Raw genomic sequence first — 26633 nt, 5'->3', positions numbered from 1 at the left:
AGCCAGTAGCTACAGCTATTAACCCAGTCAGCCAGTAGCTACAGCTATTAACCCAGTCAGCCAGTAGCTACAGCTATTAACCCAGTCAGCCAGTAGTTACAGCTATTAACCCAGTCAGCCAGTAGTTACAGCTATTAACCCAGTCAGCCAGTAGCTTACAGCTATTAACCCAGTCAGCCAGTAGCTACAGCTATTAACCCAGTCAGTCAGTAGTTACAGCTATTAACCCAGTCAGCCAGTAGCTACAGCTATTAACCCAGTCAGCCAGTAGTTACAGCTATCAACCCAGTCAGCCAGTAGTTACAGCTATCAACCCAGTCAGCCAGTAGTTACAGCTATTAACCCAGTCAGCCAGTAGCTACAGCTATTAACCCAGTCAGCCAGTAGTTACAGCTATTAACCCAGTCAGCCAGTAGCTACAGCTATTAACCCAGTCAGCCAGTAGCTACAGCTATTAACCCAGTCAGCCAGTAGCTACAGCTATTAACCCAGTCAGCCAGTAGTTACAGCTATCAACCCAGTCAGCCAGTAGCTACAGCTATCAACCCAGTCAGCCAGTAGCTACAGCTATTAACCCAGTCAGCCAGTAGTTACAGCTATTAACCCAGTCAGCCAGTAGCTACAGCTATTAACCCAGTCAGCCAGTAGCTACAGCTATCAACCCAGTCAGCCAGTAGCTACAGCTATCAACCCAGTCAGCCAGTAGCTACAGCTATTAACCCAGTCAGCCAGTAGCTACAGCTATTAACCCAGTCAGCCAGTAGCTACAGCTATTAACCCAGTCAGCCAGTAGTTACAGCTATTAACCCAGTCAGCCAGTAGCTACAGCTATCAACCCAGTCAGCCAGTAGTTACAGCTATTAACCCAGTCAGCCAGTAGTTACAGCTATTAACCCAGCCAGTAACTACAGCTATCAACCCAGTCAGCCAGTAGCTACAGCTATCAACCCAGTCAGCCAGTAGCTACAGCTATTAACCCAGTCAGCCAGTAGCTACAGCTATTAACCCAGTCAGCCAGTAGCTACAGCTATCAACCCAGTCAGCCAGTAGTTACAGCTATCAACCCAGTCAGCCAGTAGTTACAGCTATTAACCCAGTCAGCCAGTAGTTACAGCTATTAACCCAGTCAGCCAGTAGCTACAGCTATCAACCCAGTCAGCCAGTAGCTACAGCTATCAACCCAGTCAGCCAGTAGTTACAGCTATCAACCCAGTCAGCCAGTAGCTACAGCTATCAACCCAGTCAGCCAGTAGCTACAGCTATTAACCCAGTCAGCCAGTAGCTACAGCTATCAACCCAGTCAGCCAGTAGCTACAGCTATTAACCCAGTCAGCCAGTAGCTACAGCTATTAACCCAGTCAGCCAGTAGTTACAGCTATTAACCCAGTCAGCCAGTAGCTACAGCTATTAACCCAGTCAGCCAGTAGCTACAGCTATTAACCCAGTCAGTCAGTAGTTACAGCTATTAACCCAGTCAGCCAGTAGCTACAGCTATTAACCCAGTCAGCCAGTAGTTACAGCTATTAACCCAGTCAGCCAGTAGCTACAGCTATTAACCCAGTCAGCCAGTAGTTACAGCTATTAACCCAGTCAGCCAGTAGCTACAGCTATTAACCCAGTCAGCCAGTAGCTACAGCTATTAACCCAGTCAGCCAGTAGTTACAGCTATTAACCCAGTCAGCCAGTAGTTACAGCTATCAACCCAGTCAGCCAGTAGTTACAGCTATTAACCCAGTCAGCCAGTAGCTACAGCTATTAACCCAGTCAGCCAGTAGTTACAGCTATTAACCCAGTCAGCCAGTAGTTACAGCTATTAACCCAGTCAGCCAGTAGCTACAGCTATCAACCCAGTCAGCCAGTAGCTACAGCTATTAACCCAGTCAGCCAGTAGCATACAGCTATCTAACCCAGTCAGCCAGTAGTTACAGCTATTAACCCAGTCAGCCAGTAGCTACAGCTATTAACCCAGTCAGCCAGTAGCTACAGCTATTAACCCAGTCAGCCAGTAGTTACAGCTATTAACCCAGTCAGCCAGTAGTTACAGCTATTAACCCAGTCAGCCAGTAGCTACAGCTATTAACCCAGTCAGCCAGTAGTTACAGCTATTAACCCAGTCAGCCAGTAGTTACAGCTATTAACCCAGTCAGCCAGTAGCTACAGCTATTAACCCAGTCAGCCAGTAGTTACAGCTAGTAACCCAGTCAGCCAGTAGTTACAGCTATTAACCCAGTCAGCCAGTAGTTACAGCTATTAACCCAGTCAGCCAGTAGTTACAGCTATCAACCCAGTCAGCCAGTAGCTACAGCTATCAACCCAGTCAGCCAGTAGCTACAGCTATTAACCCAGTCAGCCAGTAGCTACAGCTATTAACCCAGTCAGCCAGTAGTTACAGCTATTAACCCAGTCAGCCAGTAGTTACAGCTATTAACCCAGTCAGCCAGTAGCTACAGCTATTAACCCAGTCAGCCAGTAGTTACAGCTATTAACCCAGTCAGCCAGTAGCTACAGCTATCAACCCAGTCAGCCAGTAGTTACAGCTATTAACCCAGTCAGCCAGTAGTTACAGCTATCAACCCAGTCAGCCAGTAGCTACAGCTATTAACCCAGTCAGCCAGTAGCTACAGCTATTAACCCAGTCAGTCAGTAGTTACAGCTATTAACCCAGTCAGCCAGTAGCTACAGCTATTAACCCAGTCAGCCAGTAGCTACAGCTATCAACCCAGTCAGCCAGTAGCTACAGCTATCAACCCAGTCAGCCAGTAGCTACAGCTATTAACCCAGTCAGCCAGTAGCTACAGCTATTAACCCAGTCAGCCAGTAGTTACAGCTATTAACCCAGTCAGCCAGTAGTTACAGCTATTAACCCAGTCAGCCAGTAGCTACAGCTATCAACCCAGTCAGCCAGTAGTTACAGCTATTAACCCAGTCAGCCAGTAGTTACAGCTATTAACCCAGTCAGCCAGTAGCTACAGCTATTAACCCAGTCAGCCAGTAGTTACAGCTATCAACCCAGTCAGTCAGTAGCTACAGCTATTAACCCAGTCAGCCAGTAGCTACAGCTATTAACCCAGTCAGCCAGTAGCTACAGCTATCAACCCAGTCAGCCAGTAGATACAGCTATCAACCCAGTCAGCCAGTAGCTACAGCTATTAACCCAGTCAGCCAGTAGTTACAGCTATTAACCCAGTCAGCCAGTAGTTACAGCTATTAACCCAGCCAGTAGCTACAGCTATCAACCCAGTCAGCCAGTAGCTACAGCTATCAACCCAGTCAGCCAGTAGTTACAGCTATTAACCCAGTCAGCCAGTAGTTACAGCTATTAACCCAGTCAGCCAGTAGCTACAGCTATTAACCCAGTCAGCCAGTAGTTACAGCTATCAACCCAGTCAGCCAGTAGCTACAGCTATTAACCCAGTCAGCCAGTAGCTACAGCTATCAACCCAGTCAGCCAGTAGCTACAGCTATCAACCCAGTCAGCCAGTAGCTACAGCTATCAACCCAGTCAGCCAGTAGTTACAGCTATTAACCCAGTCAGCCAGTAGTTACAGCTATTAACCCAGTCAGCCAGTAGCTACAGCTATTAACCCAGTCAGCCAGTAGTTACAGCTATCAACCCAGTCAGTCAGTAGCTACAGCTATTAACCCAGTCAGCCAGTAGCTACAGCTATCAACCCAGTCAGCCAGTAGCTACAGCTATCAACCCAGTCAGCCAGTAGCTACAGCTATTAACCCAGTCAGCCAGTAGTTACAGCTATTAACCCAGTCAGCCAGTAGCTACAGCTATCAACCCAGTCAGCCAGTAGCTACAGCTATCAACCCAGTCAGCCAGTAGCTACAGCTATCAACCCAGTCAGCCAGTAGATACAGCTATCAACCCAGTCAGCCAGTAGCTACAGCTATTAACCCAGTCAGCCAGTAGTTACAGCTATTAACCCAGTCAGCCAGTAGCTACAGCTATTAACCCAGTCAGCCAGTAGCTACAGCTATCAACCCAGTCAGCCAGTAGCTACAGCTATCAACCCAGTCAGCCAGTAGCTACAGCTATCAACCCAGTCAGCCAGTAGTTACAGCTATTAACCCAGTCAGCCAGTAGCTACAGCTATTCAAATCAAATCAAATCAAATCAAATTTTATTAGTCACATACACATGGTTAGCAGATGTTAATGCGAGTGTAGCGAAATGCTTGTGCTTCTAGTTCCGACAATGCAGTAATAACCAACAAGTAATCTAACCTAACAATTCCACAACTACTACCTTATACACACACACAAGTGTAAAGGGATAAAGAATATGTACATAAAGATATATGAATGAGTGGTGGTACAGAACGGCATGGCAAGATGCAGTAGATGGTATAGAGTACGGTATATACATATGAGATGAGTACTGTAGGGTATGTAAACATAAAGTGGCATAGTTTAAAGTGGCTAGTGGTACATGTATTACATAAAGATGGCAAGATGCAGTAGATGATATAGAGTACAGTATATACATATGAGATGGGTAATGTAGGGTATGTAAACATTATATTAAGTGGCATTGTTTAAAGTGGCTAGTGGTACATTTTTACATAATTTCCATCAATTCCCATTTTTAAAGTGGCTGGAGTTGAGTCAGTATGTTGGCAGCGGCCGCTAAATGTTAGTGGTGGCTGTTTAACAGTCTGATGGCCTTGAGATAGAAGCTGTTTTTCAGTCTCTCGGTCCCTGCTTTGATGCACCTGTACTGACCTCGCCTTCTGGATGATAGCGGGGTGAACAGGCAGTGGCTTGGGTGGTTGTTGTCCTTGATGATCTTTATGGCCTTCCTGTGACATCGGGTGGTGTAGGTGTCCTGGAGGGCAGGTAGTTTGCCCCCGGTGATGCGTTCTGCAGACCTCACTACCCTCTGGAGAGCCTTACGGTTGTGGGCGGAGCAGTTGCCGTACCAGGCGGTGATACAGCCCGACAGGATGCTCTCGATTGTGCATCTGTAGAAGTTTGTGAGTGCTTTTGGTGACAAGCCGAATTTCTTCAGCCTCCTGAGGTTGAAGAGGCGCTGCTGCGCCTTCTTCACAACGCTGTCTGTGTGGGTGGACCAATTCAGTTTGTCCGTGATGTGTACACCGAGGAACTTAAAACTTTCCACCTTCTCCACTACTGACCCGTCGATGTGGATAGGGGGGTGCTCCCTCTGCTGTTTCCTGAAGTCCACAATCATCTCCTTTGTTTTGTTGACGTTGAGTGTGAGGTTATTTTCCTGACACCACACTCCGAGGGCCCTCACCTCCTCCCTGTAGGCCGTCTCGTCGTTGTTGGTAATCAAGCCTACCACTGTAGTGTCATCCGCAAACTTGATGATTGAGTTGGAGGCGTGCATGGCCACGCAGTCGTGGGTGAACAGGGAGTACAGGAGAGGGCTCAGAACGCACCCTTGTGGGGCCCCAGTGTTGAGGATCAGCGGGGTGGAGATGTTGTTACCTACCCTCACCACCTGGGGGCGGCCCGTCAGGAAGTCCAGGACCCAGTTGCACAGGGCGGGGTCGAGACCCAGGGTCTCGAGCTTGATGACGAGTTTGGAGGGTACTATGGTGTTAAATGCTGAGCTGTAATCGATGAACAGCATTCTCACATGGGTATTCCTCTTGTCCAGATGGGTTAGGGCAGTGTGCAGTGTGGTTGCGATTGCGTCGTCTGTGGACCTATTGGGTCGGTAAGCAAATTGGAGTGGGTCTAGGGTGTCCGGTAGGGTGGAGGTGATATGGTCCTTGACTAGTCTCTCAAAGCACTTCATGATGACGGAAGTGAGTGCTACGGGGCGGTAGTCGTTTAGCTCAGTTACCTTAGCTTTCTTGGGAACAGGAACAATGGTGGCCCTCTTGAAGCATGTGGGAACAGCAGACTGGGATAAGGATTGATTGAATATGTCCGTAAACACACCAGCCAGCTGGTCTGCGCATGCTCTGAGGACGCGGCTGGGAATGCCGTCTGGGCCTGCAGCCTTGCGAGGGTTAACACGTTTAAATGTTTTACTCACCTCGGCTGCAGTGAAGGAGAGCCCGCAGGTTTTGGTAGGGGGCCGTGTCAGTGGCACTGTATTGTCCTCAAAGCGGGCAAAAAAGTTGTTTAGCCTGTCTGGGAGCAAGACATCCTGGTCCGCGACGGGGCTGGTTTTCTTTTTGTAATCCGTGATTGACTGTAGACCCTGCCACATACCTCTTGTGTCTGAGCTGTTGAATTGCGACTCGATTTTGTCTCTGTACTGGGACTTAGCCTGTTTGATTGCCTTGCGGAGAGAATAGCTACACTGTTTGTATTCGGTCATGCTTCCGGTCACCTTGCCCTGGTTAAAAGCAGTGGTTCGCGCTTTCAGTTTCACGCGAATGCTGCCGTCAATCCACGGTTTCTGGTTTGGGAATGTTTTAATCGTTGCTGTGGGTACGACATCGTCAATGCACTTCCTAATGAACTCGCTCACCGAATCAGCATATTCGTCAATATTGTTGTTGGACGCAATGCGGAACATATTCCAATCCGCGTGATCGAAGCAGTCTTGAAGCGTGGATTCAGATTGGTCGGACCAGCGTTGAACAGACCTGAGCGCGGGAGCTTGTTGTTTTAGTTTCTGTTTGTAGGCTGGAATCAACAAAATGGAGTCGTGGTCAGCTTTTCCGAAAGGGGGGCGGGGGAGGGCCTTATATGCGTCGCGGAAATTAGTATAACAATGATCTAGGGTTTTTCCAGCCCTGGTAGCACAATCGATATGCTGATAGAATTTAGGGAGTTTTGTTTTTAGATTAGCCTTGTTAAAATCCCCAGCTACGATGAATGCAGCCTCAGGGTGTGTGGTTTCCAGTTTACAAAGAGTCAGATAAAGTTCGTTCAGGGCCATCGATGTGTCTGCTTGGGGGGGAATATATACGGCTGTGATTATGATTGAAGAGAATTCCCTTGGTAGATAATGCGGTCGACATTTGATTGTGAGGAGTTCTAGATCAGGTGAACAGAATGACTTGAGTTCCTGTGTGTTGTTATGATGATCACACCACGTCTCGTTAATCATAAGGCATACCCCCCCGCCCCTCTTCTTACCAGAAAGATGTTTGTTTCTGTCGGCGCGATGCATGAAGAAACCAGCTGGCTGCACCGACTCCGTTAGCGTCTCTTGAGTTAGCCATGTTTCCGTGAAGCAGAGCACGTTGCAATCCCTGATGTCTCTCTGGAATGCTACCCGTGCTCGGATTTCATCAACCTTATTGTCAAGAGACTGGACATTGGCGAGTAGTATGCTAGGGAGTGGAGCGCGATGTGCCCGTCTCCGAAGCCTGACCACGAGACCGCCTCGTTTGCCCCTTTTACGGCGTCGCACAGGGTCGCCGGCTGGGATCAGATCCATTGTATTGGGTGGAAGGCAAAACACTGGATCCGTTTCGGGAAAGTCATATTCCTGGTAGGAACGATGATGAGTTGACGTTAATCGTATATTCAGTAGTTCCTCCCGACTGTATGTAATGAAACCTAAGATTACCTGGGGTACCGATGTAAGAAATAACACATAAAAAAACAAAATACTGCATATTTTCCAAGGAACGCGAAGCGAGGCGGCCATCTCTTTTCGGCGCCGGATGTAACTAGCTATTAACCCAGTCAGCCAGTAGCTACAGCTATCAACCCAGTCAGCCAGTAGTTACAGCTATTAACCCAGTCAGCCAGTAGCTACAGCTATTAACCCAGTCAGCCAGTAGCTACAGCTATCAACCCAGTCAGCCAGTAGCTACAGCTAGTTGGGAGCAGCTGGTCAAGCAGAAAGGCAGCAGAGCTCTAGGTTCCTGTAGAGCCTGTCACATCAGGCCCAGGCCACACAGACAGACAGGCCACACAGACAGACAGGCCCAGGCCAGACAGGCTCAGGCCACACAGACAGGCCCAGGCCACACAGACAGACAGGACCAGGCCACACAGATAGACAGGCCCAGGCCACACAGACAGGCTCAGGCCACACAGACAGACAGGCCACACAGACAGACAGGCCCAGGCCACAAAGACAGACAGGCTCAGGCCACACAGACAGGCCCAGGCCACACAGACAGACAGGCCCAGGCCACACAGACAGACAGGCCTAGGCCACACAGACAGCACATTGATAGCAGCACAGGCCTCACTGGGGCAACACACCACTCAGTGCCACAAGCAGGTACCTTCAGAATGACCCTCCGTCGGTACACCTTGGTGGTGACAGTCCGTTCCTCATCAGAGCTGGTCTCCTTATCTCTACCACCCTCCTGATGAACCAGGTAGGGTTAGGGCTCTGACCTCACAGTAACAACTATGTCCTGCGTCTGACATGTGGTTCATAACAGTCCTGTCATAGATCCTGTCTGACAGGTGGTTCAGAACAGTCCTGTCATAGATCCTGTCTGACATGTGGTTCAGAACAGTCCTGTCATAGATCCTGTCTGACAGGTGGTTCAGAACAGTCCTGTCATAGATCCTGTCTGACATGTGGTTCAGAACAGCCCTGTCATAGATCCTGTCTGACAGGTGGTTCAGAACAGTCCTGTCATAGATCCTGTCTGACAGGTGGTTCAGAACAGTCCTGTCATAGATCCTGTCTGACAGGTGGTTCAGAACAGTCCTGTCATAGATCCTGTCTGACAGGTGGTTCAGAACAGCCCTGTCATAGATCCTGTCTGACATGTGGTTCAGAACAGCCCTGTCATAGATCCTGTCTGACATGTGGTTCATAACAGTCCTGTCATAGATCCTGTCTGACATGTGGTTCAGAACAGCCCTGTCATAGATCCTGTCTGACATGTGGTTCAGAACAGCCCTGTCATAGATCCTGTCTGACATGTGGTTCAGAACAGTCCTGTCATAGATCCTGGCTGACAGGTGGTTCAGAACAGTCCTGTCATAGATCCTGTCTGACATGTGGTTCAGAACAGCCCTGTCATAGATCCTGTCTGACAGGTGGTTCAGAACAGCCCTGTCATAGATCCTGTCTGACATGTGGTTCATAATAGATCCTGTCTGACATGTGGTTCATAACAGCCCTGTCATAGATCCTGTCTGACATGTGGTTCAGAACAGTCCTGTCATAGATCCTGTCTGACAGGTGGTTCAGAACAGCCCTGTCATAGATCCTGTCTGACATGTGGTTCAGAGCAGTCCTGTCATAGATCCTGTCTGACATGTGGTTCAGAACAGCCCTGTCATAGATCCTGTCTGACATGTGGTTCATAATAGATCCTGTCTGACATGTGGTTCATAACAGCCCTGTCATAGATCCTGTCTGACATGTGGTTCAGAACAGTCCTGTCATAGATCCTGTCTGACATGTGGTTCAGAACAGCCCTGTCATAGATCCTGGCTGACATGTGGTTCAGAACAGCCCCGTCATAGATCCTGTCTGACATGTGGTTCAGAACAGTCCTGTCATAGATCCTGTCTGACATGTGGTTCAGAACAGTCCTGTCATAGATCCTGTCTGACATGTGGTTCAGAACAACCCTGTCATAGATCCTGTCTGACATGTGGTTCAGAACAGTCCTGTCATAGATCCTGTCTGACATGTGGTTCAGAACAGTCCTGTCATAGATCCTGTCTGACATGTGGTTCAGAACAGTCCTGTCATAGATCCTGTCTGACATGTGGTTCAGAACAGCCCTGTCATAGATCCTGTCTGACATGTGGTTCAGAACAGCCCTGTCATAGATCCTGTCTGACATGTGGTTCAGAACAGCCCTGTCATAGATCCTGTCTGACATGTGGTTCATAACAGTCCTGTCATAGATCCTGTCTGACATGTGGTTCAGAACAGCCCTGTCATAGATCCTGTCTGACATGTGGTTCAGAACAGTCCTGTCATAGATCCTGTCTGACATGTGGTTCATAACAGTCCTGTCATAGATCCTGTCTGACATGTGGTTCATAACAGTCCTGTCATAGATCCTGTCTGACAGGTGGTTCAGAACAGTCCTGTCATAGATCCTGTCTGACATATGGTTCACAACAGTCCTGTCATAGATCCTGTCTGACATGTGGTTCAGAACAGTCCTGTCATAGATCCTGTCTGACATGTGGTTCATAACAGCCCTGACATGTACAGGAATGATTTTAGACCCCTGACAAGGGTTAGAAGTGAAGAAGATGCATTTGTTTTTCACCTTGATCCATTGAACGTGGTCTTCACCAGCTAGATATCAGAGTACATTGGTCTTCCTCATAACACATCAACCTTGTGAGTGAGATGAGGACAGAAGAACAGCTGTGTCCATAATAACAGCACAGAGTCATGATGTGTAGAGTTACCTGGACTTTGTGCTGTGACCCCTGAACTCCTCCCTCCTCCTGCTGCTGCTCCTTGCTGCTTGGTCCTGCTGTGCTGTCCTCTCCCAGAGTCCTTCTGCTTCCCTCCTCCTGCCCTCCTTGTGACGCTGACGCCCTTCCCTCGTCCTCGACCTGGCCATGACCCTTCACCCCGTTGGATGAACCCTGGGCCTCAGGAAGTGACCCGGGCTGGGACAGGAAGTCAGCGTGGTCTCCATTGGATTTCTCTGCTGGTCGGACAGGTGATGTCGTCAGGGAGTCCAGGGAATTCACAGGGCTGGGGGAGGAGGAGGGGAGACAGGGGGAGGAGAGGGGAAGAGAGGAAGAGGGGGGAAAAGCTATAGTTTTGGCAGGTCGTTTAGGCAAGAATTGTTTCCATACATATTATTTCACTTATAATTCACTGTATCACAATTCCAGTGGGTCAGAAGTTTACATACACTAAGTTGACTGTGCCTTTAAACAGCTTGGAAAATTCCAGAAAATGATGTCATGCTTTTAGAAGCTTCTGATAGGCTAATTGACATCATTTAAGTCAATTGGAGGTGTACCTGTGGATGTATTTCAAGGCCTACCTTCAAATTCAGTGCCTCTTTGCTTGACATCATGGGAAAATCAAAAGAAATCAGCCAAGACCTCAGAAAAATTATTGTAGACCTCCACAAGTCTGGTTCATCCTCGGGAGCAATTTCCAAATGCCTGAAGGTACCATGTTTATCTGTACAAACAATAGTACGCAAGTATAAACACCATGGGACCACGCAGCCGTCATACCGCTCAGGAAGGAGACGCGTTCTGTCTCCTAGAGATGAACGTACTTTGGTGCGAAAAGTGCAAATCAATCCCAGAACAACAGCAAAGGACCTTGTGAAGATGCTGGAGGAAACAGGTACAAAAGTATCTATATCCACAGTAAAATGAGTCCTATATCGACATAACCTGAAAGGCCGCTCAGCAAGGAAGAAGCCAAAACCGCCATAAAAAAGCCAGACTACAGTTTGCAACTGCACATGGGGAGAAAGATTGTACTTTTTGGAGAAATGTCCTATGGTCTGATGAAACAAAAATAGAACTGTTTGGCCATAATGACCATCGTTATGTTTGGAGGAAAAAGTGGGAGGCTTGCAACCCAAAGAACACCATCCCAACCGTGAAGCACGGGGGTGGCAGCATCATGTTGTGGGTGCTTTGCTGCAGGAGAGCCTGGTGCACCTCACAAAATAGATGGCATCATGAGGTTGGAAAATTATGTGGATATATTGAAGCAACGTCTCAGGACATAGGTCAGGAAGTTAAAGCTTGGTTGCAAATGGGTCTTCCAAATGGACAATGACCCCAAGCATACTTCCAAAGTTGTGGCAAAATGGCTTAAGGACAACAAAGTCAAGGTATTGGAGTGGCCATCACGAAGCCCTGACCTCAATCCCATAGAACATTTGTGGGCAGAACTGAAAAAGTGTGAGCGAGCAAGGAGGCCTACAAACCTGACTCAGTTACACCAGCTCTGTCAGGAGGAATGGGCCAAAATTCACCCAACTTATTGAGGGTAGCTTGTGGAAGGCTACCCGAAACATTTGACCCAAGTTAAACAATTTAAAGGCCATGCTACCAAATACTAATTGAGTGTATGTAAACTTCTGACCCACTGGGAATGTGATGAAAAAATTAGAAGTTGAAATAAATCATTCTCTCTACTATTATTCTGACATTTCACATTCTCAAAATAAAGTGTTGATCCTAACTGACCTAAAACAGGGCATTTTTACTAGGATTAAATGTCAGGAATTGTGAAAAACTGAGTTTAAACGTATTTGGCTAAGGTGTATGTAAACTTCCGACTTCAACTGTACATTACCGTACAGCCCTGAAGGATGTCTGAACAATGAACTTGAATGTGGATAAATATGGATCACTTCAAATTGATTTGTGTAAATTAAGGCAGATACAAATGAACAGTTCTTCAATACAATGCATTGTAGTTTAAGACAACTTTCAATGCTGTTTGTGATACAATTTTGTCATTTCAAATCAAATGAAATTTTATTCGTCACATGCACCGAATACCGTGAAATGTTGACTTACAAGCCCTTAACCAACAATGCAGTTCAATATTTATAGGCCACACCACGTTATGTGTCTGGGCGTATTATTTACTGGTTATGCTATATAGCTATATGCTATATTTATTTGTTATATTTAATTGAACCTTTTTTAACTAGGCAAGTCAGTTAAGAAACAAATTCTTATTCATAATGACGGGCCAAAAGGCAAAAGCCTCCTGCAGAGAAGGGGGCTGGAATTAAAAATGAAAATGTAGGACAAAACACACATCACGACAAGAGAGACACCACAACACTACATAAAGAAAGACCTAAGACAACAACATAGCATGGCAGCAACACATGACAACACAGCAAGGCAGCAACACCACATGGCAGCAACACAGCATGGTAGGAACACAGCATGGTAGGAACACAGCATGGTAGGAACACAACATGACAACAACATGGTAGGAACACAACATGGCAGCAGCACAAAACATGGTACCAACATTATTGAGCACAGACAATAGCACAAAGGGCAAGAAGGTAGAGACAACAATACACCAACATACCATCATTACCTAGATGGTAACAGTACCCACATCACGCGTATTGTAGTATATGTAGCTATATAGTTTAGGACTTGCCTTGTAACTGTAGGCACACATTTCTGTAGCCTTATAAAAGCTTGTGTGCCTGGTAGATACAACGTGAATCATTGGTAAATCATGTAGCGACTGACTGAGGAAGATTTGAGGTACAAGAGGTGTCCCAAGGGAGTGAACGCTAAGCTCCACCCCTGACAACATTATTCATGTTTAATATTAATATCAGATCCTACCTGGTGTCCTGGAGGTCGTTGCCCTCAGCACTCAGACTGCGGCCAGGTGTCGGGGGCTCCACCTTCACGCTGGACGTCTCACTATGCCAACCTGCAGGTGATGACATCATATCTTTGTCTGCCTGCTGCACTCGAGACAAGATGGCGTTTATCCTGTCCTCCGTCATCTCCTCGTCCTCCGAGCCTTCCTCCAGCGCCATCTCCTCCAACAGAGACTTTAACTTCTCCTCAGTCATCTCCCCCTCCTCTTTCTCTTCCCCTGGAGAACCAGACACACCACCCTCTCCCCACAGGGCAGGCCTAAAGCCCAGGACCTCTGATGGGTCTCCTCTGGCTCCAGCCAGCCACTCATCCTCCCTGACCACCCCCTGAGGAAGATCAATCTGATGTATCAGCATCCCAACATCCTGCTCAGCCTCCTCTCTCACCCCTGCCTCCCTGTCATGGGGCTTGTATGAGGCCACTGACTCTCTGCTAACCCCTGTGTCATCTTCAGTGGAGGTCACTTTAGGGCCCCCTCCTTCCCCGGCGCCCTCCCCGGCGCCACGGGAGTCTAGAGGTCCAGAGGTGTCTTCCTCTACCACCATTGTGGGGGGTTGAGCATGGGGGGCGGGGCCTGGGGTGCTGGTGGTCTGGGTGAGTGACAAGTCACATGGTCTAGTGGGCGTTCTAGAGGGGGAGTCTAGGCCAGCGTCCTCGTCAAAGAAGTGGTCGCTGCTTAGCGGGGTGGGGGGCTGAGAGATCAAACCTGTGGGGGTCTGAAGCTCCAGCTGGATGCTGCTGGAACCTGGATGAGATAACCACAACACAGTGGAGCTGAGATGGAGGGACACAACAACACGAAGACACTCAGCATGTACAGGAGGAAGGAGGATGGAGGAAGGAAGGAAGGAGGAAGGAGGGACACAACAACACGAAGACACTCAGCATGTACAGGAGGAAGGAGGATGGAGGAAGGAGGATGGGGGAAGGAGGAAGGAGGGACACAACAACACGAAGACACTCAGCATGTACAGGAGGATGGAGGAAGGAGGATGGAAGGAGTGCTATTCATATAATACTGCCACCTACAGAAAATCACTGACTTATACTCTTATAAGAGACAGGCTGTTAGCGTTCAGCCTAGCAGGTAGCCGTTAGCTAGCAGTTCTTTACATGGCTCACAGCCTAGCAGGTAGCAGGTAGCTAGCAGCTCTTTACATGGCTCACAGCCTAGCAGGTAGCAGGTAGCTAGCAGCTCTTTACATGGCTCACAGCCTAGCACGTAGCAGGTAGCTAGCAGCTCTTTACATGGCTCACAGCCTAGCAGGTAGCAGGTAGCTAGCAGCTCTTTACATGGCTCACAGCCTAGCAGGTAGCTAGCAGCTCTTTACATGGCTCACAGCCTAGCAGGTAGCAGGTAGCTAGCAGCTCTTTACATGGCTCACAGCCTAGCAGGTAGCAGGTAGCTAGCAGCTCTTTACATGGCTCACAGCCAAGCAGGTAGCAGGTAGCTAGCAGCGCTTTACATGGCTCACAGCCTAGCAGGTAGCAGGTAGCTAGCAGCTCTTTATATGGCTCATCTGCAAATGGCCTGTTGGCCTGGATATGACTGATAATGAGTTTAGTCAACAGATGATGTGATGTTAATCACGTGGATATGTAAGTTCAGAAGATGATCAGTGAACCATAAGGGACGACATATAGACCTGTACATACCTAATATATAGGGGGCGGGGCCTAAGGAGCGGGGTATGACAACAAGGAGCACAAGGGGACATGGTGAGGAAGAAGGGGTAGCAGCAAGAAATTTAGGAACTATCAAGGATACTACTGTAAGGTCCTATGGACAGATGAAAAGACAAACAAAATGTTAGTCAGACAAGACTTGGTTGAAAGTGAATGAAAATTAGTGGATGAAAATTCAATGTGACTGTAACTTCTATGTTTATGTAGCTGCAGTTGAGGAAGAGTGCTACAGCCAGAGCCTAACGGCTAGCGTTGTTAGCTTCACATTAGCCTAGCATTGCTAGTTTAGCGATGTTAGCTTCACATAAGCCTAGCATTGCTAGTTTAGCGTTGTTAGCTTCACATTAGCTTAGCATTGTTAGCTTAGCGTTGTTAGCCTAGTATTGCTCGGCTAGCATTGTTAGCCTAGCATTAGCCTAGCGTTGTTAGCCTAGTGTTATTAGCAGAACTACTAAGACTGAGGGAGCAGCCACACAAGGCTGTAGCAAAGCTGCCAACAGTCCAGTTAGGTACTGTATGTTAAGTCTGTTAACAGTACAGTATGTTGGCTGGTGGGTGAGAGCACAGCTGAGGGTGTCAGCAGAGAGGGGGGGGGGGGGGGGAGGTAGCAGGTTAGCAGGGAGGGGTTAGGTGGTCTGGTTCAGCAGAGTTAGAAGCAAGATAACTGCAGGGTAGGAAGGCTCAGAGAAACCAGAGGTACTAACAGCCTAAGCAGCTCTAACAGCCCTATAACAAGCAGAGGTCCCTTAAAGCCACAGCCATGGTGTCAGAAACCACAACACACCACAACAGACATGAACCATTTGCCATATAAATTAATACTGTTTTCATGTACTTGACAATCAAATTGTGAATGAAATATATTTAGGCGATAAATGTGACAAATGTAGTGTGTTAAACATTACTGTATTTTTTCAAATCAGTATACACACACCATAACTATTATAGAACAAAATACCAACCAAATTTTTAACCCATCTGAATGAAATAAACATTGCTCTCATCTTCTAGATCAGATAGGTTAGAGTTGTGATTCCTTAGAGGCTTATTAAGCAGCATGATATTTTATACTGTACACAACATAAAATACAGTCACACATACAGTAGTAGAGTTGTAATGCCCACTGACAGGGTTAACACACGGCAGTGTTTGAAAAGTATCAGTGTTGATTGATTTCAGGGGGCATTATATATAAAATATAAAATCAACATCTGATCTGTCATCATCATGTTCAGATTGGCTCTAGTTCGACTCCTTTAGCCTGATTGGCTCTACGTTCGACTCCTTTAGTCTGATTGGCTCTACGTTCGACTCCTTTAGCTTGATTGGCTCTACGTTCGACTCATTTAGCCAGATTGGCTCTAGTTCGACTCCTTTAGCCTGATTGGCTCTACGTTCGACTTGTTTAGCCTGATTGGCTCTACGTTCGACTCCTTTAGCCTGATTGGCTCTACGTTCGACTCCTTTAGCCTGATTGGCTCTACGTTCGACTCCTTTAGCCTGATTGGCTCTACGTTCGACTCCTTTAGCCTGATTGGCTCTACGTTCGACTCCTTTAGCCTGATTGGCTCTACGTTCGACTCGTTTAGCCAGATTGGCTCTACGTTCGACTCGTTTAGCCAGATTGGCTCTACGTTCGACTAGTTTAGCCTGATTGGCTCTACGTTCGACTCGTTTAGCCAGATTGGCTCTACGTTCGACTCGTTTAGCCAGATTGGCTCTACGTTCGACTAGTTTAGACTGATTGGCTCTACGTTCGACTCGTTTAGCCAGATTGGCTCTACGTTCGACTCGTTTAGACTGATTGGCTCTATGTTCGACTAGTTTAGCCAGATTGGCTCTACGTTCGACTCGTTTAGACTGATTGGCTCTATGTTCGACTAGTTTAGCCAGATTGGCTCTACGTTCGACTAGTTTAGACTGGCTGGTTCTGTGAGAAGGAGAGGGAAAGAGAGAGACAGAGTTCAGCTAGATGGGGCTAAACTTTACCATCACACTGATCCAGGAAAACTGCGTTAGCAGCAGCAAAACATCTTGTGCCTGAAATGTTACCATAGTCAAATATCGGCCCTTCCAGCAATGTCACAATATCCATCCGATTGATCTTAGTCAGGACCTCTGTAAGGGAATCCGCTAAAGTAAGACAGAAACAGACAAACTGGTTAATACACTACAGACAGCAATACACAACACTATTAAAACATTTGAGGACAGAGACCTGAGACAGTTCTGTGTAGAGTAATGACCTGAGACAGTTCTGTGTAGAGTAATGACCTGAGACAGTTCTGTGTAGAGTAATGACCTGAGACAGTTCTGTGTAGAGTAATGACCTGAGACAGTTCTGTGTAGAGTAATGACCTGAGACAGCTCTGTGTAATGACCTGAGACAGTTCTGTGTAGAGTAATGACCTGAGACAGTTCTGTGTAGAGTAATGACCTGAGACAGCTCTGTGTAGAGTAATGACCTGAGACAGTTCTGTGTGGAGTAATGACCTGAGACAGTTCTGTGTGGAGTAATGACCTGAGACAGTTCTGTGTAGAGTAATGACCTGAGACAGTTCTGTGTAGAGTAATGACCTGAGACAGTTCTGTGTAGAGTAATGACCTGAGACAGTTCTGTGTGGAGTAATGACCTGAGACAGTTCTGTGTAGAGTAATGACCTGAGACAGCTCTGTGTAATGACCTGAGACAGTTCTGTGTAGAGTAATGACCTGAGACAGTTCTGTGTAGAGTAATGACCTGAGACAGTTCTGTGTAGAGTAATGACCTGAGACAGTTCTGTGTAGAGTAATGACCTGAGACAGCTCTGTGTAATGACCTGGGACAGTTCTGTGTAATGACCTGAGACAGTTCTGTGTAGAGTAATGACCTGAGACAGTTCTGTGTAGAGTAATGACCTGAGACAGTTCTGTGTAGAGTAATGACCTGAGACAGTTCTGTGTAGAGTAATGACCTGAGACAGTTCTGTGTAGAGTAATGACCTGAGACAGTTCTGTGTAGAGTAATGACCTGAGACAGTTCTGTGTAGAGTAATGACCTGAGACAGTTCTGTGTGGAGTAATGACCTGAGACAGTTCTGTGTAGAGTAATGACCTGAGACAGTTCTGTGTAGAGTAATGACCTGAGACAGTTCTGTGTAGAGTAATGACCTGAGACAGTTCTGTGTAGAGTAATGACCTGAGACAGTTCTGTGTAGAGTAATGACCTGAGACAGCTCTGTGTAATGACCTGAGACAGTTCTGTGTAGAGTAATGACCTGAGACAGTTCTGTGTAGAGTAATGACCTGAGACAGTTCTGTGTAGAGTAATGACCTGAGACAGTTCTGTGTAGAGTAATGACCTGAGACAGTTCTGTGTAGAGTAATGACCTGAGACAGTTCTGTGTAGAGTAATGACCTGAGACAGCTCTGTGTGGAGTAATGACCTGAGACAGTTCTGTGTAGAGTAATGACCTGAGACAGTTCTGTGTAGAGTAATGACCTGAGACAGTTCTGTGTAGAGTAATGACCTGAGACAGTTCTGTGTAGAGTAATGACCTGAGACAGTTCTGTGTAGAGTAATGACCTGAGACAGTTCTGTGTAGAGTAATGACCTGAGACAGTTCTGTGTAGAGTAATGACCTGAGACAGCTCTGTGTGGAGTAATGACCTGAGACAGCTCTGTGTGGAGTAATGACCTGAGACAGTTCTGTGTAGAGTAATGACCTGAGACAGTTCTGTGTAGAGTAATGACCTGAGACAGTTCTGTGTAGAGTAATGACCTGAGACAGTTCTGTGTGGAGTAATGACCTGAGACAGTTCTGTGTAGAGTAATGACCTGAGACAGCTCTGTGTAGAGTAATGACCTGAGACAGTTCTGTGTAGAGTAATGACCTGAGACAGTTCTGTGTAGAGTAATGACCTGAGACAGTTCTGTGTAGAGTAATGACCTGAGACAGCTCTGTGTAGAGTAATGACCTGAGACAGTTCTGTGTAGAGTAATGACCTGAGACAGTTCTGTGTAGAGTAATGACCTGAGACAGCTCTGTGTGGAGTAATGACCTGAGACAGTTCTGTGTAGAGTAATGACCTGAGACAGTTCTGTGTAGAGTAATGACCTGAGACAGTTCTGTGTAGAGTAATGACCTGAGACAGTTCTGTGTAGAGTAATGACCTGAGACAGTTCTGTGTAGAGTAATGACCTGAGACAGTTCTGTGTAGAGTAATGACCTGAGACAGTTCTGTGTGGAGTAATGACCTGAGACAGTTCTGTGTAGAGTAATGACCTGAGACAGTTCTGTGTAGAGTAATGACCTGAGACAGTTCTGTGTGGAGTAATGACCTGAGACAGTTCTGTGTAGAGTAATGACCTGAGACAGTTCTGTGTAGAGTAATGACCTGAGACAGTTCTGTGTAGAGTAATGACCTGAGACAGCTCTGTGTAATGACCTGAGACAGTTCTGTGTAGAGTAATGACCTGAGACAGCTCTGTGTAGAGTAATGACCTGAGACAGTTCTGTGTAATGACCTGAGACAGTTCTGTGTAGAGTAATGACCTGATACAGTTCTGTGTAGAGTAATGACCTGAGACAGTTCTGTGTAGAGTAATGACCTGAGACAGTTCTGTGTAGAGTAATGACCTGAGACAGCTCTGTGTGGAGTAATGACTTGAGACAGTTCTGTGTAGAGTAATGACCTGAGACAGTTCTGTGTAGAGCCCTGTATGGTGTTACTGCTACAGGATTCATCTGTGGTTTCAGTAATGACTAGTTACAAGTCTTCAATTCAGGGAGGAAATGGGATACCTACTTGTGGCATTTTTACCATCTCTGCTAACCCATTTCTTTAAAAGCATGAAACTCTGAGCGGTCAGAGAGTTGGGGTTATCCACGCGGATGTGATTGATCTCATCTACAGAGAAATCCATTTCCCTGGCAAGCTCTGAAACAGAAAAACATTAAATATGGATTAGACTCCTCTCCTCCTCTCCTCTCCTCTCCTCTCCTCTCCTCTCCTCTCCTCTCCTGTCTTCATTTCCTTTTCTCTCCTCTCCTCTCCTCTCCTCTCCTCTCCTCTCCTCATTTCCTTTGCTTTCCTTTCCTCCTCTCTTTCCTCCCCTCCCCTCCCCCAGACAGACATGTACATAATGCTGCAGTGCAGTGCAGGCGGGGAGGGGACTCTCCCCCAGACAGACATGTACGTAATGCCGCAGTGCAGGCGGGCGGGGGAGTGCAGGCGGGGAGGGGAGCTGGGCACACTGCCACTCCCTTTCCCTCCTGATAATAATGACAGTAACCTCCAGATGGAACAGACGACACAGATGAAGTCCTACCCAGCTCAGTCATCAACAGGAACAGTATGGCGTCACAATCTGAAATCTCATCTAATGATGTATTCTAGTCGTCTCCAGTCAGTGTGTAATGGTGTGTGTGGCTGGTACGTTATGTCACTGCAGTAGAAGAGAGACTGCCATTCTACTGCTGTCCTCCAGGGGGAGCCATGCTACCTGTGTTCTTACCAGTCCAGCTCAGACCCAGGTGATCTGCCACTATGGCCATCCGCAGGTCAGTCCTCTCACAGGGGCTCTGAGGGCCTGGTGGGGGTGGGGGGTGGGGGGGGGGGTGGGGGGGCAGACAGCACCATGTTATCATCTCATCACTGTGTATTTAAGATAAACAGAACATACCTTTTTCTGGCCAGATTCTCCTCATCAATTCAGAGGTCTCTGGATAGTAAGATCATAGTAAACGCTCTACATGTTGGAGTACTTGGCTGCACCTTTCCAAATAAGAAGCCAGATAGTAACAGGTAGAATTGTGAGGATCCAATGGCAAGACAAAGGCACATTGACAGTTCCAGGAGAAGACTAGTATTTGTTGTTGAGTGGGTGTTAGGTATGTAACCAGCCAGTCTAACAGGCAATCAAACCATCACAGAAACAAAACCACCCCAATTCCCATGTCACTAGCTCTATAGTGTGGAGCTTGGTGTTCAAGGCCAAACGTGTGTCAGAGTGAAATGAAAGTAGACATGCCAGTAACCTGTGTGTCTGTGTACGCTGGAGGAGACTGGAGCATGGTCACCTGTCTGATACTGCTACTATACTGATACAGACTCAGCTACACGGGCCAGAGACTAGTCGTCTGTACAGTGCTCTGGTCACTATCATGCTGCAGCACCTGGCTCCTAAGTCTGGTTGGACAGTTAAGAAAGTCCCTTTGACTCGTTGGACAGGACACAGAAATGACAACGACAGAATGACAGCTACAGTTAAGTCACATCACAGCCAATCACAACGGCTCATGCACTAAAGATCAACAAGTGTAAAGTTTTACAAACTAGGCTTGGTCTCCATGACGGGGGCCATGTTGGACCCTGCAACCTGACTGCATTCCTTCTCCTGTCCTGCAGCCGGCCTACAGCTCCTCCTCTCTTCCTTCCATCTCCTTCTCCTCTTATCTCTGCCGGCCTGCTCAACCTCTGCTCTCACGTCTCTACAAGACCTGGATGTAGTACTGGACCTGGATGTAGTAGTGGACCTGGATGTAGTATTGGACCTGGATGTAGTAGTGGACCTGGATGTAGTAGTAAATCTAGATGTAGTAGTGGGCCTGGATGTAGTAGTAAACCTGGATGTAGTATTGGACCTGGATGTAGTAGTGGACCAGGATGTAGTAGTGGACCTGGATGTAGTAGTAAATATGGATGTAGTATTGGACCTGGATGTAGTAGTGGACCAGGATGTAGTAGTGGACCTGGATGTAGTAGTGGACCTGGATGTAGTAGTGGACCTGGATGTAGTAGTGGACCTGGATGTAGTATTGGACCTGGATGTAGTAGTGGACCTGGATGTAGTAGTGGACCTGGATGTAGTAGTGGACCTGGATGTAGTAGTGGACCTGGATGTAGTATTGGACCTGGATGTAGTAGTGGACCTGGATGTAGTAGTGGACCTGGATGTAGTATTGGACCTGGATGTAGTAGTGGACCAGGATGTAGTAGTGGACCTGGATGTAGTAGTGGACCTGGATGTAGTAGTGGACCAGGATGTAGTAGTGGACCTGGATGTAGTAGTGGACCTGGATGTAGTATTGGACTTGGATGTAGTATTGGACCTGGATGTAGTAGTAGACCTGGATGTAGTAGTGGACCTGGATGTAGTAGTAGACCTGGATGTAGTAGTGGACCTGGATGTAGTAGTGGACCTGGATGTAGTAGTGGACCTGGATGTAGTAGTGGACCTGGATGTAATAATGGACCTGGATGTAGTAGTGGACCCGGATGTAATAATGGACCTGGATGTAGTAGTGGACCTGGATGTAATAATGGACCTGGATGTAGTAGTGGACCTGGATGTAGTAGTGGACCTGGATGTAGTAGTGGACCTGGATGTAATAATGGACCTGGATGTAGTAGTGGACCTGGATGTAATAATGGACCTGGATGTAGTAGTGGACCTGGATGTAGTAGTAGACCTGGATGTAGTAGTGGACCTGGATGTAGTAGTGGACCTGGATGTAGTAGTGGACCTGGATGTAGTATTGGACCTGGATGTAGTAGTGGACCTGGATGTAGTAGTAGACCTGGATGTAGTAGTAGACCTGGATGTAGTAGTGGACCTGGATGTAGTAGTAGACCTGGATGTATTGAAGGAGGAGCGCTGAGAGGCTTCTGATATTGATGTGATGTCTTCAGTATCGGTTAATTTGGCCTAAATCTCAGATCACACTATCTACTGTCTAGCTACTTACAGATGTAGTTTTCCCTCTGAAGCATGTTGTGTTCTGTCCTGCTATCTTGTTATCTGATCTGCTGCTAGAGGCTACACCTGACCTGTTGTTATCTGATCTGCTGCTAGAGGCTACACCTGACCTGTTGTTATCTGATCTGCTGCTAGAGGCCACACCTGACCTGTTGTTATCTGATCTGCTGCTAGAGGCCACACCTGACCTGTTGTTATCTGATCTGCTGCTAGAGGCTACACCTGACCTGTTGTTATCTGATCTGCTGCTAGAGGCTACACCTGCCCTGTTGTTATCTGATCTGCTGCTAGAGGTTACACCTGACCTGTTGTTATCTGATCTGCTGCTAGAGGCCACACCTGACCTGTTGTTATCTGATCTGCTGCTAGAGGCTACACCTGACCTGTTGTTATCTGATCTGCTGCTAGAGGCTACACCTGCCCTGTTGTTATCTGATCTGCTGCTAGAGGCTACACCTGACCTGTTGTTATCTGATCTGCTGCTAGAGGCTACACCTGCCCTGTTGTTATCTGATCTGCTGCTAGAGGTTACACCTGACCTGTTGTTATCTGATCTGCTGCTAGAGGCTACACCTGACCTGTTGTTATCTGATCTGCTGCTAGAGGCTACACCTGACCTGTTGTTATCTGATCTGCTGCTAGAGGTTACACCTGACCTGTTGTTATCTGATCTGCTGCTAGAGGCTACACCTGACCTGTTGTTATCTGATCTGCTGCTAGAGGCTACACCTGACCTGTTGTTATCTGATCTGCTGCTAGAGGCTACACCTGACCTGTTGTTATCTGATCTGCTGCTAGAGGCTACACCTGACCTGTTGTTATCTGATCTGCTGCTAGAGGCTACACCTGACCTGTTGTTATCTGATCTGCTGCTAGAGGCTACACCTGACCTGTTGTTATCTGATCTGCTGCTAGAGGCTACACCTGACCTGTTGTTATCTGATCTGCTGCTAGAGGCTACACCTGACCTGTTGTTATCTGATCTGCTGCTAGAGGCTACACCTGACCTGTTGTTATCTGATCTGCTGCTAGAGGCTACACCTGACCTGTTGTTATCTGATCTGCTGCTAGAGGCTACACCTGACCTGTTGTTATCTGATCTGCTGCTAGAGGCTACACCTGACCTGTTGTTATCTGATCTGCTGCTAGAGGCTACACCTGACCTGTTGTTATCTGATCTGCTGCTAGAGGCTACACCTGACCTGTTGTTATCTGATCTGCTGCTAGAGGTTACACCTGACCTGTTGTTATCTGATCTGCTGCTAGAGGCTACACCTGACCTGTTGTTATCTGATCTGCTGCTAGAGGCTACACCTGACCTGTTGTTATCTGATCTGCTGCTAGAGGCTACACCTGACCTGTTGTTATCTGATCTGCTGCTAGAGGCTACACCTGACCTGTTGTTATCTGATCTGCTGCTAGAGGATACACCTGACCTGTTGTTATCTGATCTGCTGCTAGAGGCTACACCTGACCTGTTGTTATCTGATCTGCTGCTAGAGGCTACACCTGACCTGTTGTTATCTGATCTGCTGCTAGAGGCTACACCTGACCTGTTGTTATCTGATCTGCTGCTAGAGGCTACACCTGACCTGTTGTTATCTGATCTGCTGCTAGAGGCTACACCTGACCTGTTGTTATCTGATCTGCTGCTAGAGGCTACACCTGACCTGTTGTTATCTGATCTGCTGCTAGAGGCTACACCTGACCTGTTGTTATCTGATCTGCTGCTAGAGGCTACACCTGACCTGTTGTTATCTGATCTGCTGCTAGAGGCTACACCTGACCTGTTGTTATCTGATCTGCTGCTAGAGGTTACACCTGACCTGTTGTTATCTGATCTGCTGCTAGAGGTTACACCTGACCTGTTGTTATCTGATCTGCTGCTAGAGGCTACACCTGACCTGTTGTTATCTGATCTGCTGCTAGAGGTTACACCTGACCTGTTGTTATCTGATCTGCTGCTAGAGGCTACACCTGACTTGTTGTTATCTGATCTGCTGCTAGAGGCTACACCTGACCTGTTGTTGTCTGATCAGCTGCTAGAGGCTACACCTGACCTGTGATTATCTGATCTGCTGCTAGAGGCTACACCTGACCTGTTGTTATCTGATCTGCTGCTAGAGGCTACACCTGACCTGTTGTTATCTGATCTGCTGCTAGAGGCTACACCTGACCTTTTTGTTATCTGATCTGCTGCTAGAGGCTACACCTGACTTGTTGTTATCTGATCTGCCGCTAGAGGCCACACCTGACCTGTTGTTATCTGATCTGCTGCTAGAGGCTACACCTGACCTGTTGTTATCTGATCTGCTGCTAGAGGCTACACCTGACCTGTTGTTATCTGATCTGCTGCTAGAGGTTACACCTGACCTGTTGTTATCTGATCTGCTGCTAGAGGCTACACCTGACCTGTTGTTATCTGATCTGCTGCTAGAGGCTACACCTGCCCTGTTGTTATCTGATCTGCTGCTAGAGGCTACACCTGACCTGTTGTTATCTGATCTGCTGCTAGAGGTTACACCTGACCTGTTGTTATCTGATCTGCTGCTAGAGGCTACACCTGACTTGTTGTTATCTGATCTGCTGCTAGAGGCTACACCTGACCTGTTGTTGTCTGATCAGCTGCTAGAGGCTACACCTGACCTGTGATTATCTGATCTGCTGCTAGAGGCTACACCTGACCTGTTGTTATCTGATCTGCTGCTAGAGGCTACACCTGACCTGTTGTTATCTGATCTGCTGCTAGAGGTTACACCTGACCTGTTGTTATCTGATCTGCTGCTAGAGGCTACACCTGACCTGTTGTTATCTGATCTGCTGCTAGAGGCTACACCTGACCTGTTGTTATCTGATCTGCTGCTAGAGGCTACACCTGACCTGTTGTTATCTGATCTGCTGCTAGAGGCTACACCTGACCTGTTGTTATCTGATCTGCTGCTAGAGGCTACACCTGACCTGTTGTTATCTGATCTGCTGCTAGAGGCTACACCTGACCTGTTGTTATCTGATCTGCTGCTAGAGGCCACACCTGACCTGTTGTTATCTGATCTGCTGCTAGAGGCTACACCTGACCTGTTGTTATCTGATCTGCTGCTAGAGGTTACACCTGACCTGTTGTTATCTGATCTGCTGCTAGAGGCTACACCTGACCTGTTGTTATCTGATCTGCTGCTAGAGGCTACACCTGACCTGTTGTTATCTGATCTGCTGCTAGAGGTTAGGCTGCCTCCACCCTGTTCCCCTCTAGTCTGCTGAAGGCTGCTGAAGGCTGCTGAAGGCTGCCTCCACCCTGTTCTCCTCCAGTCTCCTGAAGGCTGCCTCCACCCTGTTCTCCTCCAGTCTGCTGAAGGCTGCCTCCATCCTGTTTTCTCCTCCAGCATGCTGAAGGCTGCCTCCACCCTGTTCTCCTCCAGTATGCTGAAGGCTGCCTCCACCCTGTTCTCATCCAGTCTCCTGAAGGCTACCTCCACCCTGTTCTCATCCAGTCTCCTGAAGGCTGCCTCCACCCTGTTCTCATCCAGAATGCTGAAGGCTGCCTCCACCCTGTTCTCCTCCAGTCTGCTGAAGGCTGCCTCCACCCTGTTCTCCTCCAGTATGCTGAAGGCTGCCTCCACCCTGTTCTCATCCAGTCTCCTGAAGGCTGCCTCCACCCTGTTCTCATCCAGTCTCCTGAAGGCTACCTCCATCCTGTTCTCCTCCAGTCTGCTGAAGGCTGCCTCCACCCTGGTCTCCTCCAGTATGCTGAAGGCTGCCTCCACCCTGTTCTCATCCAGTCTCCTGAAGGCTGCCTCCACCCTGTTCTCCTCCAGTCTGCTGAAGGCTGCCTCCATCCTGTTTTCTCCTCCAGCATGCTGAAGGCTGCCTCCACCCTGTTCTCCTCCAGTATGCTGAAGGCTGCCTCCACCCTGTTCTCATCCAGTCTCCTGAAGGCTACCTCCATCCTGTTCTCCTCCAGTCTGCTGAAGGCTG

General features: G+C 47.7%; 1 protein-coding gene across 49 annotated transcripts in view; it reads right to left on the bottom strand.

Moving 5' to 3' along the window:
- The window catches only part of LOC139571681 (ankyrin-3-like), a 408808-nt gene that overhangs the window by 21989 nt on the left and 360186 nt on the right, over positions 1 to 26633 (bottom strand). For 40 of the 49 annotated variants that reach the window (XM_071394781.1, XM_071394785.1, XM_071394780.1 and 37 more), the window contains 6 exons: positions 20418 to 20492; positions 19709 to 19840; positions 16910 to 17053; positions 13192 to 13978; positions 10291 to 10585; positions 8178 to 8261 (listed from right to left, as the gene is read on the bottom strand). In XM_071394781.1, coding sequence (XP_071250882.1) covers positions 8178 to 8261; positions 10291 to 10585; positions 13192 to 13978; positions 16910 to 17053; positions 19709 to 19840; positions 20418 to 20492 — 1517 coding nt within the window. The remainder of the gene's footprint in view (positions 1 to 8177; positions 8262 to 10290; positions 10586 to 13191; positions 13979 to 16909; positions 17054 to 19708; positions 19841 to 20417; positions 20493 to 26633) is intronic. The other 9 variants (XM_071394801.1, XM_071394800.1, XM_071394802.1 and 6 more) reach the window with 5 other exon arrangements.

This window comes from Salvelinus alpinus, chromosome 3, assembly GCF_045679555.1.
Source record: "Salvelinus alpinus chromosome 3, SLU_Salpinus.1, whole genome shotgun sequence".
Classification (NCBI taxonomy): domain Eukaryota; kingdom Metazoa; phylum Chordata; class Actinopteri; order Salmoniformes; family Salmonidae; genus Salvelinus; species Salvelinus alpinus.
This window is presented reverse-complemented; position numbering and strand designations above follow the sequence as displayed.